Source organism: Bombus impatiens, unplaced genomic scaffold (assembly GCF_000188095.3).
Source record: "Bombus impatiens unplaced genomic scaffold, BIMP_2.2 scf_0033, whole genome shotgun sequence".
Classification (NCBI taxonomy): Eukaryota; Metazoa; Arthropoda; class Insecta; order Hymenoptera; family Apidae; genus Bombus; species Bombus impatiens.
Genome location: NT_176452.1, coordinates 276,302 through 296,359, shown reverse-complemented (window position 1 = coordinate 296,359; position 20,058 = coordinate 276,302). Strand labels below are relative to the sequence as shown.

General features: G+C 36.7%; 1 protein-coding gene across 8 annotated transcripts in view; it reads left to right on the top strand.

The window, feature by feature from the left end:
* The window catches only part of LOC100748868 (collagen alpha-1(XVIII) chain), a 348,873-nt gene that overhangs the window by 278,175 nt on the left and 50,640 nt on the right, over positions 1–20,058 (top strand). For 7 of the 8 annotated variants that reach the window (XM_033321578.1, XM_033321575.1, XM_012387843.3 and 4 more), the window contains one exon: positions 3,718–3,789. The exons of the other annotated variant lie outside the window; for it this stretch is intronic. In XM_033321578.1, coding sequence (XP_033177469.1) covers positions 3,718–3,789 — 72 coding nt within the window. The remainder of the gene's footprint in view (positions 1–3,717; positions 3,790–20,058) is intronic. 8 annotated transcript variants of the gene reach the window in all.

The window sequence follows — 20,058 nt, the reverse complement described above, 5'->3', positions numbered from 1 at the left end:
CCCCCCCCTACAACATCAGCACGTTTCGCTGTCATGAACCCTTCTCATAATCGCTGCAACAGAAATTAGACGAAACGAAACCGGAAGAAAAGGAACAAAAATTCAGCGCGTTCACGGCCGACGGCGAAACATTTCACGCGGCGCGCAACCAGCAGGAGGGTCGCGGGAAAATTCATTTCGAGGAGAATTAATTCGAACCGGAACGGGTTAACAGCCGGCGGCGTTGGTATTTTAAAAATTACCAAGCCGGCTAATCTCCTAAGTCCGACATTAAATTTCGCGGACCGCGCGATCGCAGTTTTAAGTCGCATTTAACGCGCGCGCGAACTTGCATCCTGTGGCCGGTTTAATCGGCGTCGAGGAAACCGCGATCGAGCGTTTCCAGCAGCGTAGCGCGACGCGAAAACGACTTTTTACCTGGGCAAATCCACTTGAGCGGGCGAGGAGGGGAGAAGAGTACGGAGGAGGAGGATTTTTCCGACTGAAAAAATCCGCGATGTAGCAGCCGCGCGACGACTAACCTGGAAAAAAACCTTGTACGTACCGAGAGGAGGGTGTAAAAACTCGCGTCGTAACGCGCGCGTTACCGCGAACCATTTGGGAAGATCGATCGATCCCCGCGAACGCTTTCCGAATGATCGATGCGACGTTCCAACGCGTCGCTTTCTTTTTTCGCGGATAAAACGCGCTGAATTCGTTTGTCGACCATGGATAAATCGTGGATTCTCGTTTTTTTTTCCCCCTATCCTTCGCTGTTCTATTCCGTGACTCTGTGACAATTGCGCGTTGTGGAAGTTTGTTACGTATCTGCGCGATATTTACGCGATGGTCTTGAGGGTTGATTCAGAGAGGAAGTTTAGATTGGTGTTTTTGCTTTCGTGGAGAGAGAAAGAGAGAGTCTTGTTGATTTACTTAGTAGTTTCAATAGGAAACATTGGAGAGATATTGGTAAATTGGTATGTGATGGGAATAACGAAATGATACTGAATACGAAATGATAAAATTATAGGACACTGACGAAGATGGAATGTTACGTGGTTTGATGTTAGAGCTCCACTTTGTTTAGGTAGCTGGAACAGCTAAGATCGTGTACTTTCGACATTTTTATCTCACATCGGCGATTAAAAGAATATTTTGTAACTCGTTCGGATGAAAATCGAATTTAGGAACAGGGAACATCACTTTTAGCTACGTACGTGAAGAGAAATTCACGTTGGGAAATTAGTTGTACGCAAGATCGAAGGTTTTAATTTAGGATTTAATTTATTCGTTGAATGAACGAATGTACTAATACTAGTAATAAGATGTAACGTAACGCAAAATGAACTGATGGAATAATTCTATATGTAATTGTAAGTATTTTTAGAGAAAGGAAAGTATTAAACTGTACTTTTTTTTGTGACGAACGTACACGGAAAACGCAGGAAATAGTATCGTCTCAAATATCAAAAGTCAAAATGAGACCCATAAAAGTGATCCTTTACAACCAACGAACGTTTCGTGTACCCATCCCGTATATTTTTCTTCGACAAAAACCAGAAGCCCCGAAAAGCTAGACAGTGCAAGAAAAACGCGATAGAATAACTCTTACACGAATTTATTCGATCGCTTTCACGATCGAGAGGGAAAAGCTGCGCGTTCTCGTCGATGCGAAACTTTCAATCAAAGTTTCAAGCCAGAACAAAAAAGGAAAAGGAAAAAAAAAGGGAACTGAATCAACCGGGACACGGACATGCTTTGCAAAAGTTGCTCGTGGATATTTTCCAGGAGTCTAAATTGTTAGTCAATCCACCGGGTTGCCGGTTAATTACAATCCGAACAAGATTGTCGTGTTCCGTTGAAAAGCTGATGGATAAATCGCGCGGATTTATACGTCGAGCGGGCGCAAAAATCATTTTTCCCAATTTTTCCTTTTTTAAGTTGGTACTCGTTCACGCATCTCGAATCGAAACTGTATCCGTTCACGCGTTTTTCCATCATTTTTGGCACACGAGCTTGTTTTTTCACATCGCACAGTGGAGTATTCGGCTTATAAAGCCGGCCAAACATTTTAAGCTTTCAAACATTTTAAAACAAAGAAGGCATCGTTTTGCATTTTTGTTTATTCCTGAAGTTGTCTTTTTTCAAAGATCAATGAAATTTGCAAACTTTTTTTAGCGCGATTTTTCAATACCCTGGCGGCACAAATAATGTTTCAGAAAATATTTATTTTATTTACCAACGATCGTGTCGCTTTTTTATTTTATAAATAAGCAATATACATTTTTCAATCTTCAAGTACGTGACGAAATCTTACATTTCACCCAACGATCAAACGAAAGAAACGTTCTCATATAAAATTGATTGACAACGTTTAAATGACTCTGCCATAAAAGGCGACAGAGAAAATTGCTGTTATTCGCTTATATAATATTTGTCGCTCGTGGTTTTCATCCGTAAGCAAGTTTAAATTTATTAAGACAGAGACGATAATGTTGTAACAGTTTTCTGGACCAAATACTCCACTTTGTGGCGAGTGGAGTTATTCCTTTGGAACCGATCCACCACTGTCGAACCGACAGTTAATTTACTGCTTTCACGCCGCGCGATTTATACAGAACGCGAGAAAGCGCAAGTTTATCGGCGACAAAAAATTATTTGTGGATCCACGTAGAAGAGCTTTCATCCTGATGTAAACGTCGACGCGATTGCGAGCGAGCGGTCGCGATGCATAATCCAGATTTGTCGCGAAATAAATCGTGAAACACGCGGCACCGGAATTTATCCCACCGATGAATCCGAATCACGCGACCGAATTCGTCATCGTAAAAATATTGTGCATTTTCTCGCGATTACCCGTTCCGGCAGCTCATAAATAGCTACCTCGTGAATTCAATTCGCGCGATTGATAAGCGTATTATCCAACAGGGGCGGGCAGAAGTGGATTCCGTTGTCGTTCAGGGTTTCCAGGATGTTTCTGTCAGGTGACGTGCATCGGTGACGATCGATTAACGTTAAAACCAAGCGAGGAAGCAGCTTCTTACGTGGAAATAAGCCAAAACTTGGAAACTTTCTTCTCTCCACAATGAAATTTTCCAACGCTTCTTGTTTAGGAAGTGTTAATCTTAAAAATCGATGTTTCGTCTACGAGGCGTGGCTGATTATTTATCATTTATGATAAGGAGAACACTGATTGTTTTTTTCTTTCTTTTAGAATATACAGAGATACACAAGAATACATAAGAATATACGTAATGTACAATTTTTTATGTACAACTTCTTTAATATTAGCTGTGTACAATTTTTTCTTTAAAAAATTTTTTCATACACTCTATTATTATATTCGAGGCATGATTTATCCTCGAAAACGTGCAGTAATTTCTGATTTTACAATTACTAGCGCTTTATAAATAAACGACAAGATTATTCTGACAGAAGAAGCGATACTTATTTAAACCTCGTGAATTATTAACGTTTTATAGAGCAAAGTACTCTGCTGTTTTATATCGAAAACGTACGTATAGATAAGATATAAAGTTGTCAAAAAAAGTCGGGTCGATTTTTCGTGTTTATTTAAAAGAAGTGACTTTTACGTCGAAAAGTGTAATCGTCGAGAACTGTGACCATAGCGTTTCGTCGTGAACAGCGAGAAGGAGGAGCGGACGAGGTTCGAAAAGAGACATGACGAATCATGTGTGCCGTGCAATCGTCTACTATTTCCTGATTGTTTATTTAAAGGGTCTACTGCAATCCTTGAAGCTCTATTCCGGACATCCAGCGGATTTGGTAAGATGCACGGCCGACTTCAACGTGAGTACACATGCAATTTTAATAATATCGATAGTTGAATTCTGTTTCTTTAATGTTAACGTACGGTAGAATTTTGGATTGTGTCTATGTTTAGTTAGAAATATCTGTAACTGCTGGAGGTCTGAGAAAGAAATTCGTCGATAACAAATTAAAGAAATCTTTCGTTCCGTTAGAATTATGAACTTTATACGGAAATGTTCTTTTCTATATTACATTCATTAATATTTGCTTTCTCATGCCTCCTTTTACGTTTTTCCAACTTCATTTGATCAGGTTTCATTTGTAATTTTGTAATATTGGATATAGATTTAGCCTTCTCTGAACTTTCTTCGATCTTTAATTCCGTACCTTTGCTTATCCAAAGAATCTTGTCACGTTCGTATTATAAAGTTACTCAACTTTTGAGTTGAGAAACGGATGAACGAAAAAGAGTAAAATAGAAAATGGAAAGTCTCTTCGTGCGACTTTAACAATTTCTCGCAATGACGTACTTTCACCGAGATACGATTCGTTAGAAAAACAGTATCCCCGCTAAAATAATTACCGTTGGAACTAAAACAAAAAGGGGGAAAGAAAAAGCTCGTCAGAGGTCCAAGAAAATTGTCCAAGTATCCCATAGGCCGTAGGTCATCGGGGTCCAACAGGATAGCCCCAAGGGGTAGCGATGCACCGCGAATGGAACCCGGTGAGTCAGCAACGATAAATCGAGCGATTTATGAAGCGGCACGAGCATTCTCCGGGAATAATGCCGCTATCGATGTGCGTATACACAGGTGGCACAGGGACGAGGTATAGTCGACTCAATCATCTTGATCTCCGACGCTTCGATTCTCGATAAATCTTCGAAGAAAATCGATCGGTTTTCGTACTTGATCGAGACATGAAACGAATTTATTACTCGGTCTGTGTTCCAGAGTAATTCGATAATTAATTATTTTAAGAAAATCCGCGTCAAGAACGATCAAGTCAGATCTTAAAGCACAGACTAAAAATTTCTTCGATAAATCAACCAGTCTTTCAACAACAAATCAAACCGTTTAGCCGAAATGTCGATGGATCTTCCTCGATCGATAAAATTCAAACTAAACAAAGCAAACGTTAAATAGTAAAACCGTCGATAAATAATAAAAGATAATAAAAATAATAAAATTTAAATACGCATATATTATTATTTTTCTCGCTGTCCCGATTCCATAAATCCTTCAAAATCGTAATTAATCACTCTCAATCCAACCGATCACTCGCGCATCAAACATCCACGATGATTCTACGATACTTCAATCTCGATCGCCTAACGAGCGAATCACGGCGAGTCCTAACCAGATCCTAGCTGAAAAAAAAAATAAAATGACGAGAAAAAGACAAACTGCGTAAACGTCGTTCCGTGTTTCAGAATAATAAAAATAATTTGACGAAACGAACAGCCACGCGTAGATACTCGCGTATGCGTTACTTGCACGAGCAAAAAGCGGAGAATCTCGCGAAACAAAGACGCGTGCGAGTGACACTTCGCGCGTGGATGAGCGACGACGATTTATTTAATTTGTCAACGTCAGTCAGGCCGCGTGGCACACGATCGGGAAATCTTCAATCAAAATATGACGAAAGCGAGACGCGACGCGACCCCGTTTCAATCGTAATTAATTTCGATGCCGGAGGAAGAGTGGGAGATTGGTATCACGCGGATAATTCCGTTCCGATTATAGCCGCGATTTCGTAGAGAAACGTGTTTCACGTATCGCGAAATAATTATTCGGCCGTCCAGCGAAAACGGCTAGGTATTTATGGTGGCGATAATATCCGTCATAAACGGGCCGATTCGTCGTTCAACACACGTATACACGCGCCTTTTTCACCCGAATGTGCCGCCATAAATCGGCTAATTAATGAATAAATAAAGCGAAAACAGGTTCCACGATACACGAATTACGTATTCCGTTTAAACGTCCCACAGAATGCCAAGAACAATAATCTGTACGAGTTTGACGAGTTTCTTTTTTGTCTCCGTCGACGGCGTTGGTATTGTACGAATGTGTTTCTTTTTTTTTTTTCTTTTTTTGTTTATCCGAAAGACGAGTTAACTATATTTTAGTATGGAAGGTGAAGTTTTCATTGGATACTATTTTTGGCACAGATTATCTATTCTTTAGTTGGCGAAACACTTGATACGTTAGTCTCTGGTTTTGTTAAGACTTTTAACCTTGATGCTAAATATAATTTGTGAAAACTACGCACTGTTTGCATAACTATGAGGTGTAAATTTCGCGTAACGAGATGAAAACTTTTTTATCGTATTTATGAGAATAGATCTATTCGTTCGTTAAATACTGTGATAAAAATACTCTGGCGTTAAGTAGAATATTCAAACTATTCGTAATATTTAGTAAGTAAAACAAGAAGAAACTTCGTTTAGGATATGAAATCATTCCATAAGGCAAAATACACGTAGATTTACATAGAATTTCCATTTAGTGATATAATCGAATAAATATCCGATATTCCGAATGTACAATCAGTATCGAATATTTGGAAATTCTGGAGATCTCAGTCCTGTTAATCAGCTCGAACACGAGAATAGAAAGAGACGTCTGCGTGACATAATTGATTCAGAAACTCTCGTTACAGCGTATTATAACGTCACGAAATAACCGCGTTCCGGCATCAGACGGTAAAATTAACGTCATTCCGAATTTATGCTTGGTTCAGACCGTTCGCCGGCCATCAGTTTTCACGGTTGCCCGCGTTTACATTAACACATCCGCTTGATAAGAAGTAATAACGACAGCTCGAACGCGACACCATGATTTGCGAACAGGATTGTTGCATCGGACGCAACAGGAAATTGCCGATAAAGTGAAATATCCTGTTGTCGCTGTATTTATCGAATTTACCAAGGAACGTGCAAACTAGTTTTACCTTTGTCAATTTAGACACTGAGCATTTTTTCTTTTTTTTCTTTTTTTGTCAATCTGTTATCCCGCCGAAGGTTTCGAAGCATTTGGAAATTGTTGAAATGTTAGAACGGAACACCGTTCGAAGGACTTCTGTGGAGAATTTTGTGAAATTTTATCTGAATTTTGTTTCCTGACAGCGCTGCAATTGTTTTTACTGGTAAATCGACGATTGATCGATAGTTGATCCGTAATCGAGGAAGATCATTCTTTATGTAATTTAATCGAATTCATTATCGTATCATTACGATAACGCGATCTGTTTGAAATTTGAACAATTAATTAATTATTAACTTAAATTGTATAGAAAATGTTTTCAGTAATTAGCTTAGAAATATTGTCAGATAAAAATAAAATAAAATTTTGATCAACAATATAGGTAGCGTATCTATCACTGTAATAATATTATTTATCTCCGAGACAAATATTTTAAAGGAAAAAAAAAGAAGGTTTTAATTCCATTTTACATTGAATCGTCAGCTTTTTTTTTATCGTTACCATTATCGATACATTTTATACTCGATTACAGTTTACGCGTGTTTCCTTTGGCTCGTAATTTAGGAGAAGATTTATCACGATTCCACGTAATTTTGGAGAAGTTAAATTGTAACCGTTTTCTCGTTGAGAAGGCCAACTCGAGTCGCTGAAATTCTGATGGCTTTTGATGCAATTTCACTCGCGAGCCGCGCGCGTACTACAAATATCAGTTGAAATGCATACAGACAAAGTTACCAGTTTCCATTGAAACATCGAAGACTTTTAATTATTGTTTGTACAACTGTTATACTGAAATATTTTAAATTACGCCAGGCAGATTACTTTTGCTTCAAAAAGGTATGAAAGGAGTATATTATTATAGAAAATTCGCGACAAAGAAGCGGAGATATCAATGGTCGCTATTATTTCGAATAACTTTCGGTATCTATAATTTTATAGATTTCTTTTGACAATTACCTTCTCCCGTACTAGATCATAATATTTCGCGGAATTTATTTATTCGCGATATTCTTTTATAGAAGAAGTAAAATATTCAATAATGGAATATCAAATTTTATCTCAAAAATCCTTGCATCGTTTCGCCATTAATCGAAATGAATTTGTTTCACATACGTTGACCTGACTGAAAAAATATCCATTTAAAATAGACCTTTTTTTCGTAACACTTTTAATCGAATATATTCGAGATTTCTTCAGTATCTTCCAGCATTCGTCGAATTAAGTACTGAAAACTTAGCAGATTTATGTCCCTTTGGAATTTCATGTTTAATGACGAATTGGAACCACTTTGCGGACAGTGAAAATGAAATATTTTATTCATAAAGGCATAGACGTAGACGGTGAAGAAGATTCTAGACGAAAAGAGGAATGAAAAAAGGAAAGGTAATTTTAGTGCGAATCTCGTAACGATAAGAAGCATTTGCTAATTGTTAATATCATCGTTGATTACTACGCCATCGAATTATATTTATTACCAAAATCAAATAATTTTCTACTAATATTAAAAAGACACGGAACGTTACTTTCCCTTTCCCTTTGACAAAAGAACAAAGTATTTCAAAGCCTTCGATGTGTAATAAAAAGATGTATAGCTTAAACGATAAAAAGAGCAGTCGAAAAGGAACAAATATCGAAGAAGGACAATCAGCGCAGAAATAAAAATCGAATGAAAAGCGTATATCCAGCTCGCAGTTTAATGCTAATTGCTAGCAAAATCGAGATGGCTTCATTAATACCGGTTCATGGCAATGAAGTTGATAAGAGAAACGAAACTCGCAGTCGAAAGAAGATTCAAGACGATGACGCGAAAGGAAAGCTGCTCGTGTCAGACGGAGAGAGAAGAGTAAAGTAGTGGAGACTACTCGAGACTAAAAGTTCTCGCTCGGAAAAAAGCAGGAGAACAAAAGAAGATGGAAGAAAGAAAAATGAAAGAGGAGAAGAAGAAAGATTTTGCTTCGTCGATCAACTTTTTTCTATCGAGAAATCGAGAAAATACCTATATATTATTCTTGGCGAAGTGGTCCCCAAAGGGAGTGGCAAGAGTTGTTTCTAGTTTAATTCCAGTAATTCGATTTCCATTAAACGGTTTCACTACGGCGTGTACCCGACGATCCTCGCGGGAGTCGAACGGTAAACGAAAAAGATTGACGTGGTGTGCGAAAAGAAAGGAAAACTCCGGTGCGAAAGTTTGAAAAACGTGACGGGAAAAAGGAACGTAAAATTACAAAAGGCGGTCACTCGATGTTTGCCGGTGAATTAATCGGTTCTCGAACAGAATTAAAATGGCGACATTCGGGGAATATCGAGTGGTTTTCTTTTATCCGGTTGTTATTAGATTTGTTGCTCGAATAGTTGCCGCGTTTGTCCGCTTTCCAATCCACCTTGAGCCTGGATTTTATCCGATTAGACGAAATTTGTTGCGATCCTATCGTAGGAGTTATCGTATCAATTTTTCATAAGAAATACGAACGATTTTAAATAGAAACGTGTGCTACTGCTAAATCGTGTTACAAGAAATTGTTAACGTCACATTAGTTGACGATCGATCCGAAGTCGTTGCGCGAGTGTCTATTCTACCAAAAGAATTCATTTATCTGAACGCAAACTCCTATTACACGAACGAAAAATCATAAACAGTGGAAATAACTATTGGTACAAGTCAATGAAATATCGTATAAACTCCAAACAGGTTCGTACGAGAGAAATTCTACTATAACTCACGTGTATTTGAGTCACGTGAACGTCTAATCAACTCCATTGATGATCGTTTGATTTCTCTGAAGAATCAAACATCGATCGGATATTCTGGTGCTAAACCGAAGACTTTTTCAAAAAATGTTCAATTTGTCTCCCGAATGATTCATTTATACCTGTACTGCATAAAAATCACTTCGATTTCCTACATTTCTTTTCTCTTTGTACGTTAAATCGTTCCTTATCCTCCCATCTCTAAGCTACTCTATGATCGGATAACATAAAATTTACGATTCATTCGTATGAATCATGGTATGAATTATTGTTCTTTAAAATCATAGTATATCTATTAAACCTTCCGAAAAGCGTATCTTAAATCGGCGTCCGATTACCAAGTTTCACGATCATGTTCCCGTGTTAATCTGCTAAACGAACTCTTCGCTAATTACAGGTCCCTGATGTAGCTCAAATTATGACTTATGATTTGATGTCTAAGCTGCAAGTATCCGTGCCCTTTGAAACGGCCCGTTAATCATGCGATCCGCCCTAAAGTTTACTCAGCTTGCCTCTCGATTACGTAAAGAGCCCGGCTGAATATATAGCGGCATCGTGACACATGATCATTAAGGGAACACCATCAAACTTGGGGAATATCGTATCGCGTGTAATAGTTTTCTTCTGTTACACATACAAACGTGTCGATGTCTTAAATATGATAATGGAAGTAATGGGTTCTTCGTTTTATGTACCAAAAGACAGAATATATAATCTAGCAGTATCGTATCTGGTGGTTCATTGAAATTTATTAAAATTTAGTGTATTAAATATTATTTGACGTGAACAAGAAAAGGTTCAACGAAAAATACAAAAATCCAATCATCGTTAAATATCACCTTTAATTAATTTGTAGTATTTGCGATTAAACGACTAATTCAATGCGCAGACCTGATTTTTATGGGGCATATTTGCACGAGCCATGTACCATTAAGCGAAATACCTGGCGAATATCGGCGCGACAACGAAGCATCTCCGTGAACGGATTCGAGTTACGAGAAAACACGATTCGAACGAAGCTTCGATGAATTTAAAGGAGAATTCAGATTCTGGAGATTTCAGCGTGCTTCGATAATCAGCTGTACGGAGACATTGTTTAAATTTGCACAACTAGAACTAATTAAACGATTGCATTTCGTAAGGACACCATTATTTAACCTTTGTTTAATTTCCCATATATCTTAATTAAAAAAAAATTTCAACGAGCGAATACGTTAGTAAATTACAAAATAATCTGGAAGAATACATGTCAATGATAGTGAGAAAAATACAGATGTGTGCGGTTAAAAATTAGGACCAAGTGTAGAATACTTTTGATCAGAAATTTATTACAGGATTGAAACGGATGATACGTGGATTTTAGAAAATCTTCCATCGTTCCGCATTTTGGACACTGATGACGTTAGAAGAAGATTTAGAGCTCGACTTCTCCGAAAACTATATTAATATTCTACTATAATAGCTGGAATTATACCTTTGCAGATAGAATACCTAACAATTTCCAATATTATTTCAAACAAAAGATTCGTTTGAATAAAAAAGGTATAAATCGACGTTCGATAAAATTTTCCAATTTTTTCAATCAATTTTCTGAAAAATCCACTTCTCCTGGTTGTGTAGTTCTTACAACAAACGAATTGTGTGTATATTACAGTCTAATATATTATCTATACGACAGCGTATACGTACAATCGTTTTCCATTTCAATTACAATGAAACAGAATAGAGAAATGGAAAATGCAACGATTGTGAAAAAAGGAACTGCGAAATTGTGTTTTAATTTAAAACGAGCTGCGTGATCGATGCGCACAGAATGGAGGCGTATGTTGGCACTTAAACTACTTTTTCCCCGGACTAGTACTCGGAGAGCAGCGTTTGGAAAATCTCGATAATCGGACCGTGAATAATCAAGCCCGCGAGCGAATGCGAACGATGAAAATTGGAATGATAAACAATCGTTTCCGATAGTCCATCAACCTTTTTTTAAAGAGACGTTGCTATGCTCGATCACGTAAAACTTCGCTGTTTAACGGGGCATTTGTGTACATTTGTATGCATCTATATTCGTCTGCATGTTATGCGTCACATTTGCACCACGGAAAAGTATTGGAAAATTCATTCGTGTAAAGTGCAAGACAAGACAAAGTTACAACGCGTGCAAGAAACAAAGGACAAGCATCGCTTTTAGCAATTTGGCGCATACACTTTTGCCGAATATTCGCTTCAATTGAAAGAATAAATCGGACAGTCGTGTTCAAATTTTAAGCGAAATTCGGTCGTTTCTAATTTTTTAATAATCGTTATTAATTTCGTTTAATAATCATACAGGGTGAGATAATAAAGTAACTATGTTCAAACATCAAATAGCGGAATTCCTTTTGCGTGACGATCGAACCGATCTAAAATTATTACGTTCTATTTTTTTCTGGCTTCTAGTGGCAAATATTGCGCTATGTTACAGAAGCAACATCTGTTGGAAATATTAGTAATACGTGTAGTACGAGTAATCAATGCTTGGTTGTCACTCGATTCACTCGATATCAATCATCCGTTCACGATTGAACAGGGAAAGGAAGACATTGACGCTGCCTCGTTCTACCTGAAATATTACGCCTTTCACAATGTGATACAAGAGAGATTCGAACAAAACTATAGGTAAATGCACATAGCTTATACACCCGATTAAATTCCAAACCAAAAACAGTTAATCCTTTCGTCATCAAAGCGAATCACAAAATACTGTGCACTTTATCAAATTTTTTTAAAGTGTTCATCCGCGGTTCTATTATTGCCACCCTGTAGAATCGACGTTTTGAATCTATCCATTCATATTCATTCGAATGCCATTGAGGGAGGGAGATAACGCGCTTTATCCAGTTCGCGTTAACGTCACGTTTTTCGCGTTGTAACTCATTCGTTTTCGCGCGAAGATCCGCGGGATGACAATCCCGATAGCTTGATCCGTCGATTCCCACCGAAAGAAATATCCGTCGAGGATAGTAGATTTTAGACGCAAAGCGGTATAACGTGGCAAGTACAGAAATTGTATATGCTTATATCATTACGATAAGCTACGATATTTTCGATAAATCGTTTAAAAATTCTTCTGTGTTCCTGATTTTCTATAAATATCTATTACTGTAAAAAAAAGATTCTTGTATCTCGATAGATCGATAGGTAAATTGTTTTGCAAATCGTTCGATAATCTTATGTTTGTCTCGCTCTTATCCGATTCCTTATCTTATTTTATTTTTATCTTATTTATCTTATTTTATTTGATTCCTTGATACACAATGGATTAGAGAAAATGGAAAAATTATGAAAACGCAGTCCAATTCTGTCGCTGTCCAATATATACGGATCTAGTAAATAACTTTCTCCTTCTGTTTAATTATTTTCATTTCATTTGACGCGGAAAAGAATTTCATCTTCATGGAATATTATCATAACTGGCGTGATCGATGCGCGGATAATTCATAACCGGAAGCAAAGGTGGAATTTTTCAGGCAACAACGAGCTCCTCATCGCACCCGCATTTTCAGCTTCATTTCTCCCCGTCCTCGAGATCGTTTCCCCTCGACTTTCACGGTTTACGGGTTTCCTTCTGGTCTCTTAGTAGCTGCTCTGCGCAAGTGATCGTCTAAAGGGTGAAAAGCCACGAAAAAAAAGTCAAGTGTGGTGGTGAAAGAAAAGAGATCAAATAAGTTTAGACAGGGATTAGAAAAAGAAAACCAGCGAAATGAGGTAAAAGCAAGGAAATGGAGGGTGAAAATGATGAAACGTAAAGAAAGGAAAGATAGAATAGGTGGAAAGAGACGAAAGGGGAACGAAAAGGGAAAAGTTACGATTGTGACCGAGTTGTCGTACTTGCGAAGCCTTGCAAGACTTCTGACGACACTAGACACGAGAGTATAAATGCGCTCGCAGCTCGTGCACGACGTGGAACTGCACCGGGAGTAGTAGGCGACCACGACGACGTTGCGATTCTAACTGTAAGTGTTACGTTACGAATTATAATCGAATTACGAATATTTGTACATTTACGCATCTATATTGCTATAACGACAATTCCGTTTTATCAAATATCGATCTGCGTTCTGGACCATGGACTTGCATAAAATTGTTATAGAGTCTCGGAGCTAATTTTACGACGTTGAACTTTCTATTCTGGAATCTTTCGCTCGCAAACTTTTACGCGTACCCTTTGAAACTAATGATAGCCAAACATCAAGTTCTTGAAAAACTGAATATCCTCCGAGAAATTATAGAGTAATAAAACAGGTATTTTATGAATAAAGAATTCGCGAATACTTTTCGAAAAATATCAAGCAGGATGTGTTATGAAAGAAAAATATTTCAATTCTGCAATTTTGAATTTCAATAACACCGGAAGTGAATATGTATGAATAAGTGATAATTCAAAGAGCAGGAATAACTTTTTCGTACGTTTCTCCATACACACATTGCGTATATATGTGTGTAAGTTTTCTCTCGGAGATTTCGGTTCAAAAATTAGTATTTCTCTGTAACAAATTGCTCTAACGAAGATATCTACATCTAAGGAATTATATATTTATAAGATCGCGTCTGAATAATAAATATGTTTTTCCAATTTTAATCTTATTTGGTGTCTAAACACGTATTTTAACTTGACAGTTGAAATGGAGACTTTTGGTAGGTGCGATATACAAACTGCTTAAAAATAGTCGAAAATTACACATTCGCATAAGAACTGCAGCATGACTAACTTTGTGACAGTCGATAGTTTCAAAATATTCGACCGCACATGACAAAAATATATATGTGATAGCGTTCCAAGATTGAGAAGATAATTCTGACGTACTGAAAGTAAAAATGTTTTTCCTAAAAGAAGATAAGAAATGTTACTTGTCATATATTTATTCTCTATAGTCTTCATATTATATATAAATATTATACATATATTCGACGTCATTCGATGACATTAGGCAATGCAGTCACGTTGGATTCAATCACCGATTGACGTTGATCTTTGGTTCTAATTTACTGTACTCTAATTTACGACGTTCTACTCCATGGAATGATATTATGTGGTAGGTTGTTGCATTCGTCTCAAAGAAACGCTACTATATTAGGAATAAGAACATGTAGGATTTCCATTTAAAAAAAATTAATTTAACTTTAATATCTCCCCCAATTACTACAGCTACGAGAAAACGTATTTTACAAAAAAATTATTTGCACCGTCTAATGCCCCCACCCCCCATACCACGCAACTTTTGTAAAAACAATTTTTTGATAACTTTATTCCTCGAGAGACGTTTCGCCGTTTCTACAACAGTTAAGCGAAACACTCTGTATACGTACGTATTTATATCTAGTCTAACACGATTAAATAACTTCAAATATACGTAATTACAAATTGAATCGCGATTATTAAATAATTCCGCAGAGAAACGCGATACATACACGACACTTACGCACGATACAGTTTTTAACAGAACAAAAATGAAAGCAAGAGGCAAACAGATTATTCGAATGTACTCTATGTTGTGTAAATCCAACTGGAAAACTGTTCTTTTTTTTTTTGTATTTTACGTCCATCAAATCTCTCAACGGGCTGACTCAACCAAAGTGAACAAATCCTCGCTTGATATCCTATATATTTCTCTGTGACAAAATAATACATCCGGTTGAAAAAAATACTGATTTATTAAATTCTACGCAACTAACCGAACGAAATATCTCTGCTACTGTGGCACGATGGTGGCGTAATTTAAACAAAAAATCCTGAACCGCATAGATGAAACATCGAATAAAATATTCCCGAACATCCACTTGCTCTCAGCTTGACATTTTCTATGAAAGCTACATCCTGTCTGGCAAGCTAAATCGATATGTTTTCTAAATTTTTTAATATCGAGAGTACTGAAAACATCGAGAAAGATTGGATTGCAAGAGATCATAACATCGCAAATAATTAAAATAAAATTATAAACAAAACATATATGTATACAAAGAGATACGCGATACCTTTGTGCTGTTTTTTCTTATTTTTACGAACTTTGATGCCTTTCGTACAATTGATTAAACCATCTTCTGTTGTCATTCACCGACAAATCAATTGAATATTGCGTTATAACGAGAGACAGGAATTTTCCGTGGACCTCGGTTTGTGGATAAAATGTCCATCACGAAATGTCGCGTATCGAATACCTCGTGGAAAAATATTTTACTTCGTGCTGTTCCAAATGACATTGTTCTTTTTTCTTTTTGTATGTCATGCACATTGCGCAGCGCTAGATACGATACGCGAATGAAACTGCGATAAAATTTACCGGCGCAGGAATTTGTTACGACGAAATAAGTCGAACTTGTAGAAATACATGTTTTACATGAAATTGCACATTCTTAATTTCTTAATTTTTCAAAACATCGTTCTATGCAATACTAGCTCGATTAGATCAAACGCGTAAAAACCTCGAAATTGTGTAAAAAAAATTAAACGTGAAACTCGTGAATTGTGAATTATATTAACAAAAGTATTTGTTCGATAGAATATAGTAACTAATATTAAAATACAAATATCTTTGGAACTATTATCATAATTTTGTTCGCATACGAGAGGTAAAAATTGTAATTCGCAACGATCGTTTGCTTTCATTCGGCGTTCAGAAAGTAATGATTAAATGGAATAAAGGATTTGACGCTGATACAACGCGATACGGTAAAGCACAATAATAAAATGGCGATACTGTTGCTATTGATACTTATACGTGTATATATATGATACTAGTACCATTTTCCTCTCTCAGATATAAAAACTCCACGAGAAACCATTCCAAACACCGTCTCACCCTAAAGTTTCCATTATCCTATCCCAGAAACTTAAAATTTCGTTCGATCGTAAAAAAAAAAATCGTGCAAAAATAAGATACGGGGAAAACACGACAGTGGAGGGTTCTCTTCTTTCCGGCGGCGACTCGTTCCCAGTGTTACGTACGCCGGAATATGAATAACGTCGACCGGAGGATCTAGGAAATTTTATTTCACCGCAATGCTATTACGAGAGACTGGTCGAAAAAAAGGCGTACCAAGAGCCAGACCAGGCCCGTTGCTCCTACGAACCACACCAGAGGCGTTCTATCGCCACAGAGGCGAGAGATGTTCATGAAAATTCATACTAATAACGATAATTCAAATTTAAACTTGAACCTAGTAATTCGGCTGGACGATGAATCCTGTTCAAAAAAAAAAAGAAGAAAAGAAAAGAAAAAGAAAGAAAGAAGACGAAGCAGAAGAAGGAGAAGAGGGAGAAGAAGAGAAGCTGAACGTTACAGAAGATCGTTAGGAAAGGATCGATCGATATCTCATGGCGAAGGCGTGAAAATTGAGCGGTTCGGTGAGTGGCCAGTGGCCAGGGACCAACGACGGAAACAAGAGCAAATCGACGAGGTTCGTCGAGATTGTGGTATTGTACGCGAGATATGCTCGAGTTTCAGGTTGCAGCTAGCTTTTATTCCATTTCGCTTCGTCCAGGCTACCACGAATCGAGGGATGATCAACACGAAGTAGGCGAGATTTCGTTATTAGTTGAGAACTGCGGAGCGTATTTATGAAATTCCAGGTTCAACCTGAAGTGGCGAAGCAGCGTCAGATTTTACGGTGAAAATATATTCCATTGTTTTGTCCATAATGATCGTCATTGTTCTATAGAAAAAACCGATTTGCTTCGTTGCTAAGAGACCGAATGATTGCGTTCGTGAAACTCGATTCGCGAGTACGAAATTGAAAACGTGAATGTGTCTCTTCCTTGTTTAATTTGATAAGGTGATGTAAGTTTGCTTGCTTTTAGATGGTAATTTTGCCTCCTCGGTGATGGAAAAGCCGAGTGATTTCAGTGGAACTGACTAACAGGAATTCTAACTTTCAACTTATCTCTTACTATAGTATAATGGTATATAATACAGCGCTTTACAAGTTCTTCCACGTTTCTTTCCTGTAATATACATCATAAAATATTTGTCCATTATAATTGAAATTATTCGATTTATGGCTTATACTGTACACATATGAAATTACTCTTTCTCCGCTGCTTTTGCTCTGGAAAAATGTTAACGTTATAACCTCTAATGCTTCCTTAACTCGATATTCTAGCCGTATAGCTTCTTACGTAATTAGTCTTGGAACATCTTCCCTGCCATTAGTTCATGATGCATATAAATCTATGTTGCGCCCGCTTTCGCCGAAACTGCAAGCTCATCGATTCGTTGTACGTCGTAAAGCGATATATCGAACTTGCTAGCTATTATATGAGTCAGTGAATATTGGACACTGATTAGTGATACGAATTTCACTTACAAATAATTTACGGACTTGAATCATCATAATCAAGCGTTATACTTTATCTTTATTCTTTATGGTCGATAACGGAACAACAATTTTTAATAAAGTTAATCAAGTGGTAGGAGATTAACTGAGAAGATTAAACAGTAAATTTCGTAAGTAGTAAATACGAATATAGAAAAGCTTAATGAAATTGAAAATACTAAAAGCAACTCGAAACTGCTTCGACCCGTGTTTTATATAAGCTATAAACTGCATTTTAGAATAAACTTGAAATCCTTCTCTTAACTTCCCTATGAATTATAGCTGTAATAAAGATTTTTAACGCCCTATTGATCGCTTTTGAACGAACGAAAATTAATAAATTACTAATTACATGAAATCTTTCATTGAACGAATACAAAACCAAAGGATCCATCAAAGATCTATTTTTACTTTATCATTATTATTCAAATTCAAAATTGAACTATTTCAATATCTTATTAGATGAACTAATAGCGTAGCGATAATAGGATAATATTCTTGAAAACGAAAGCTTTTTCCAGGAGTTGCTAAATTTTTCATTACTTCTTTCTGCTATGCTCGACGCGCTTAATTTTCAAAGAATCAAAGATAACGAAATATACGATATTTTATCAAATTATTTTATTACAAGGGGTGGGTATAAATTTTCATCTATAAAAAATTAAGCGTGCCAGTTTTGCCGGATCCATATAAATCCAAACGCAGCAGCAAAAAGTAGAACTAATTTGAAATTAAGACGAATGAATCGCTATTAAAATGCAGTTGTTCCTCCCCCCCCCCTCCTTCCCTCCTTTACCCTTTATCCTCTCTTCTACCCCGTAAAAATTAAAATTATTATGTTCTCTATATACGAATTCGTAGGGAATGTCACATAAATCTCGCGAAGGAGATTAATTCATTTCAACTGAAATTATTTTAATAGCAACTGCAGTTTCTCGTGAAATACGTCTTCGCGAAGTATGCATTATGCTCTTTAGCAACTCGAAACAAGTACAACTACGATTTATGATATTATATGAGTGCAACATGATATTTTATTGAGAAATATTTCTCTTTGATTAATGAACATACGTAATTTCTATAAATTAAAAACTTACGGTATTATATATATATATATATGTATAGAATAAGGATATGCGAATTAAAAGTCGTACTATTTTAAAGAAGAGTTCACGATGATTTACGTAAATCGTAATATAGAAATAGTTTTGAAAATTATTTATCGGTGTTAATTTAATACATTTCCAATGGACGATAAACAATAAACGCGTCAAGTAGAAAACGGAACATTAAATTACAAAGAGTAACGGATAAAAATTATTAGTACGTTTTTAATGGAGATGCAATCAGCAATGAACATGTCAAGCACAACACGGAACTCTACGTTAAAAATAGAATAACAAATAGAATGAAGTACAATTTCAGAACAATAACGACCTCTGTATAAACGACCCGACAGGAGTCTTCTAATAGCCGATAAATTGAACCGTGATATGAATCACGTGACAGAAATACACAAAAAAAAACAAAGATGGAGAAGAAGAAGAAGAAGAAGAGCGCGGAATTGTATTATGATGCACGTAGGTAACATTTAAATTGGTCACGGGGTAGAACGATATTAACCTCATTCAACCCACATGCCACCATGTGGCGGCACGAAATTCATATGTATCTTTCTCATACGTGATTCGCCTTTTAAACCGATCTATGATATTTTCCTTTCCTATCTCTTTCTCTCTATGTATATTTCTTTCACATCGATGCTTGTATCGAATTAGGGCTACTTCGTCTAAAAATACAACGAATTTACGGTACATTTTCTCATTCTTTTCCCTCCATTTATCCTCGACTTTGTAATTAATCGAATTAATGGAACGTTGCGTTCGAATTATCGCGGACAATGAACATTCTTTGCAATCCTTTGTGCGATTAACCATTGCTCTGTTGATTTTCAGAATGGATTTTGAAGAATGCCTTTAATAATTTCACGAGGATCGTTTCTCTCGTTGCAATTTGCGATAACGATACTTATTTCTAGTTCGATAAAGAGCAGCCTCGTACATTTTGCCACGAGTTGAAAGCGTTTTTAAGCTTACGAGATGAAACCTCGTTGACTGGCTTGCATCCGAAATGAAAAATTATAACGTGTTTAATAACGTATGGATATTATGGATATTATTTAAATTAATTATGGAAAACGCGTGTTTTTTTTTTTTTTTTTTTT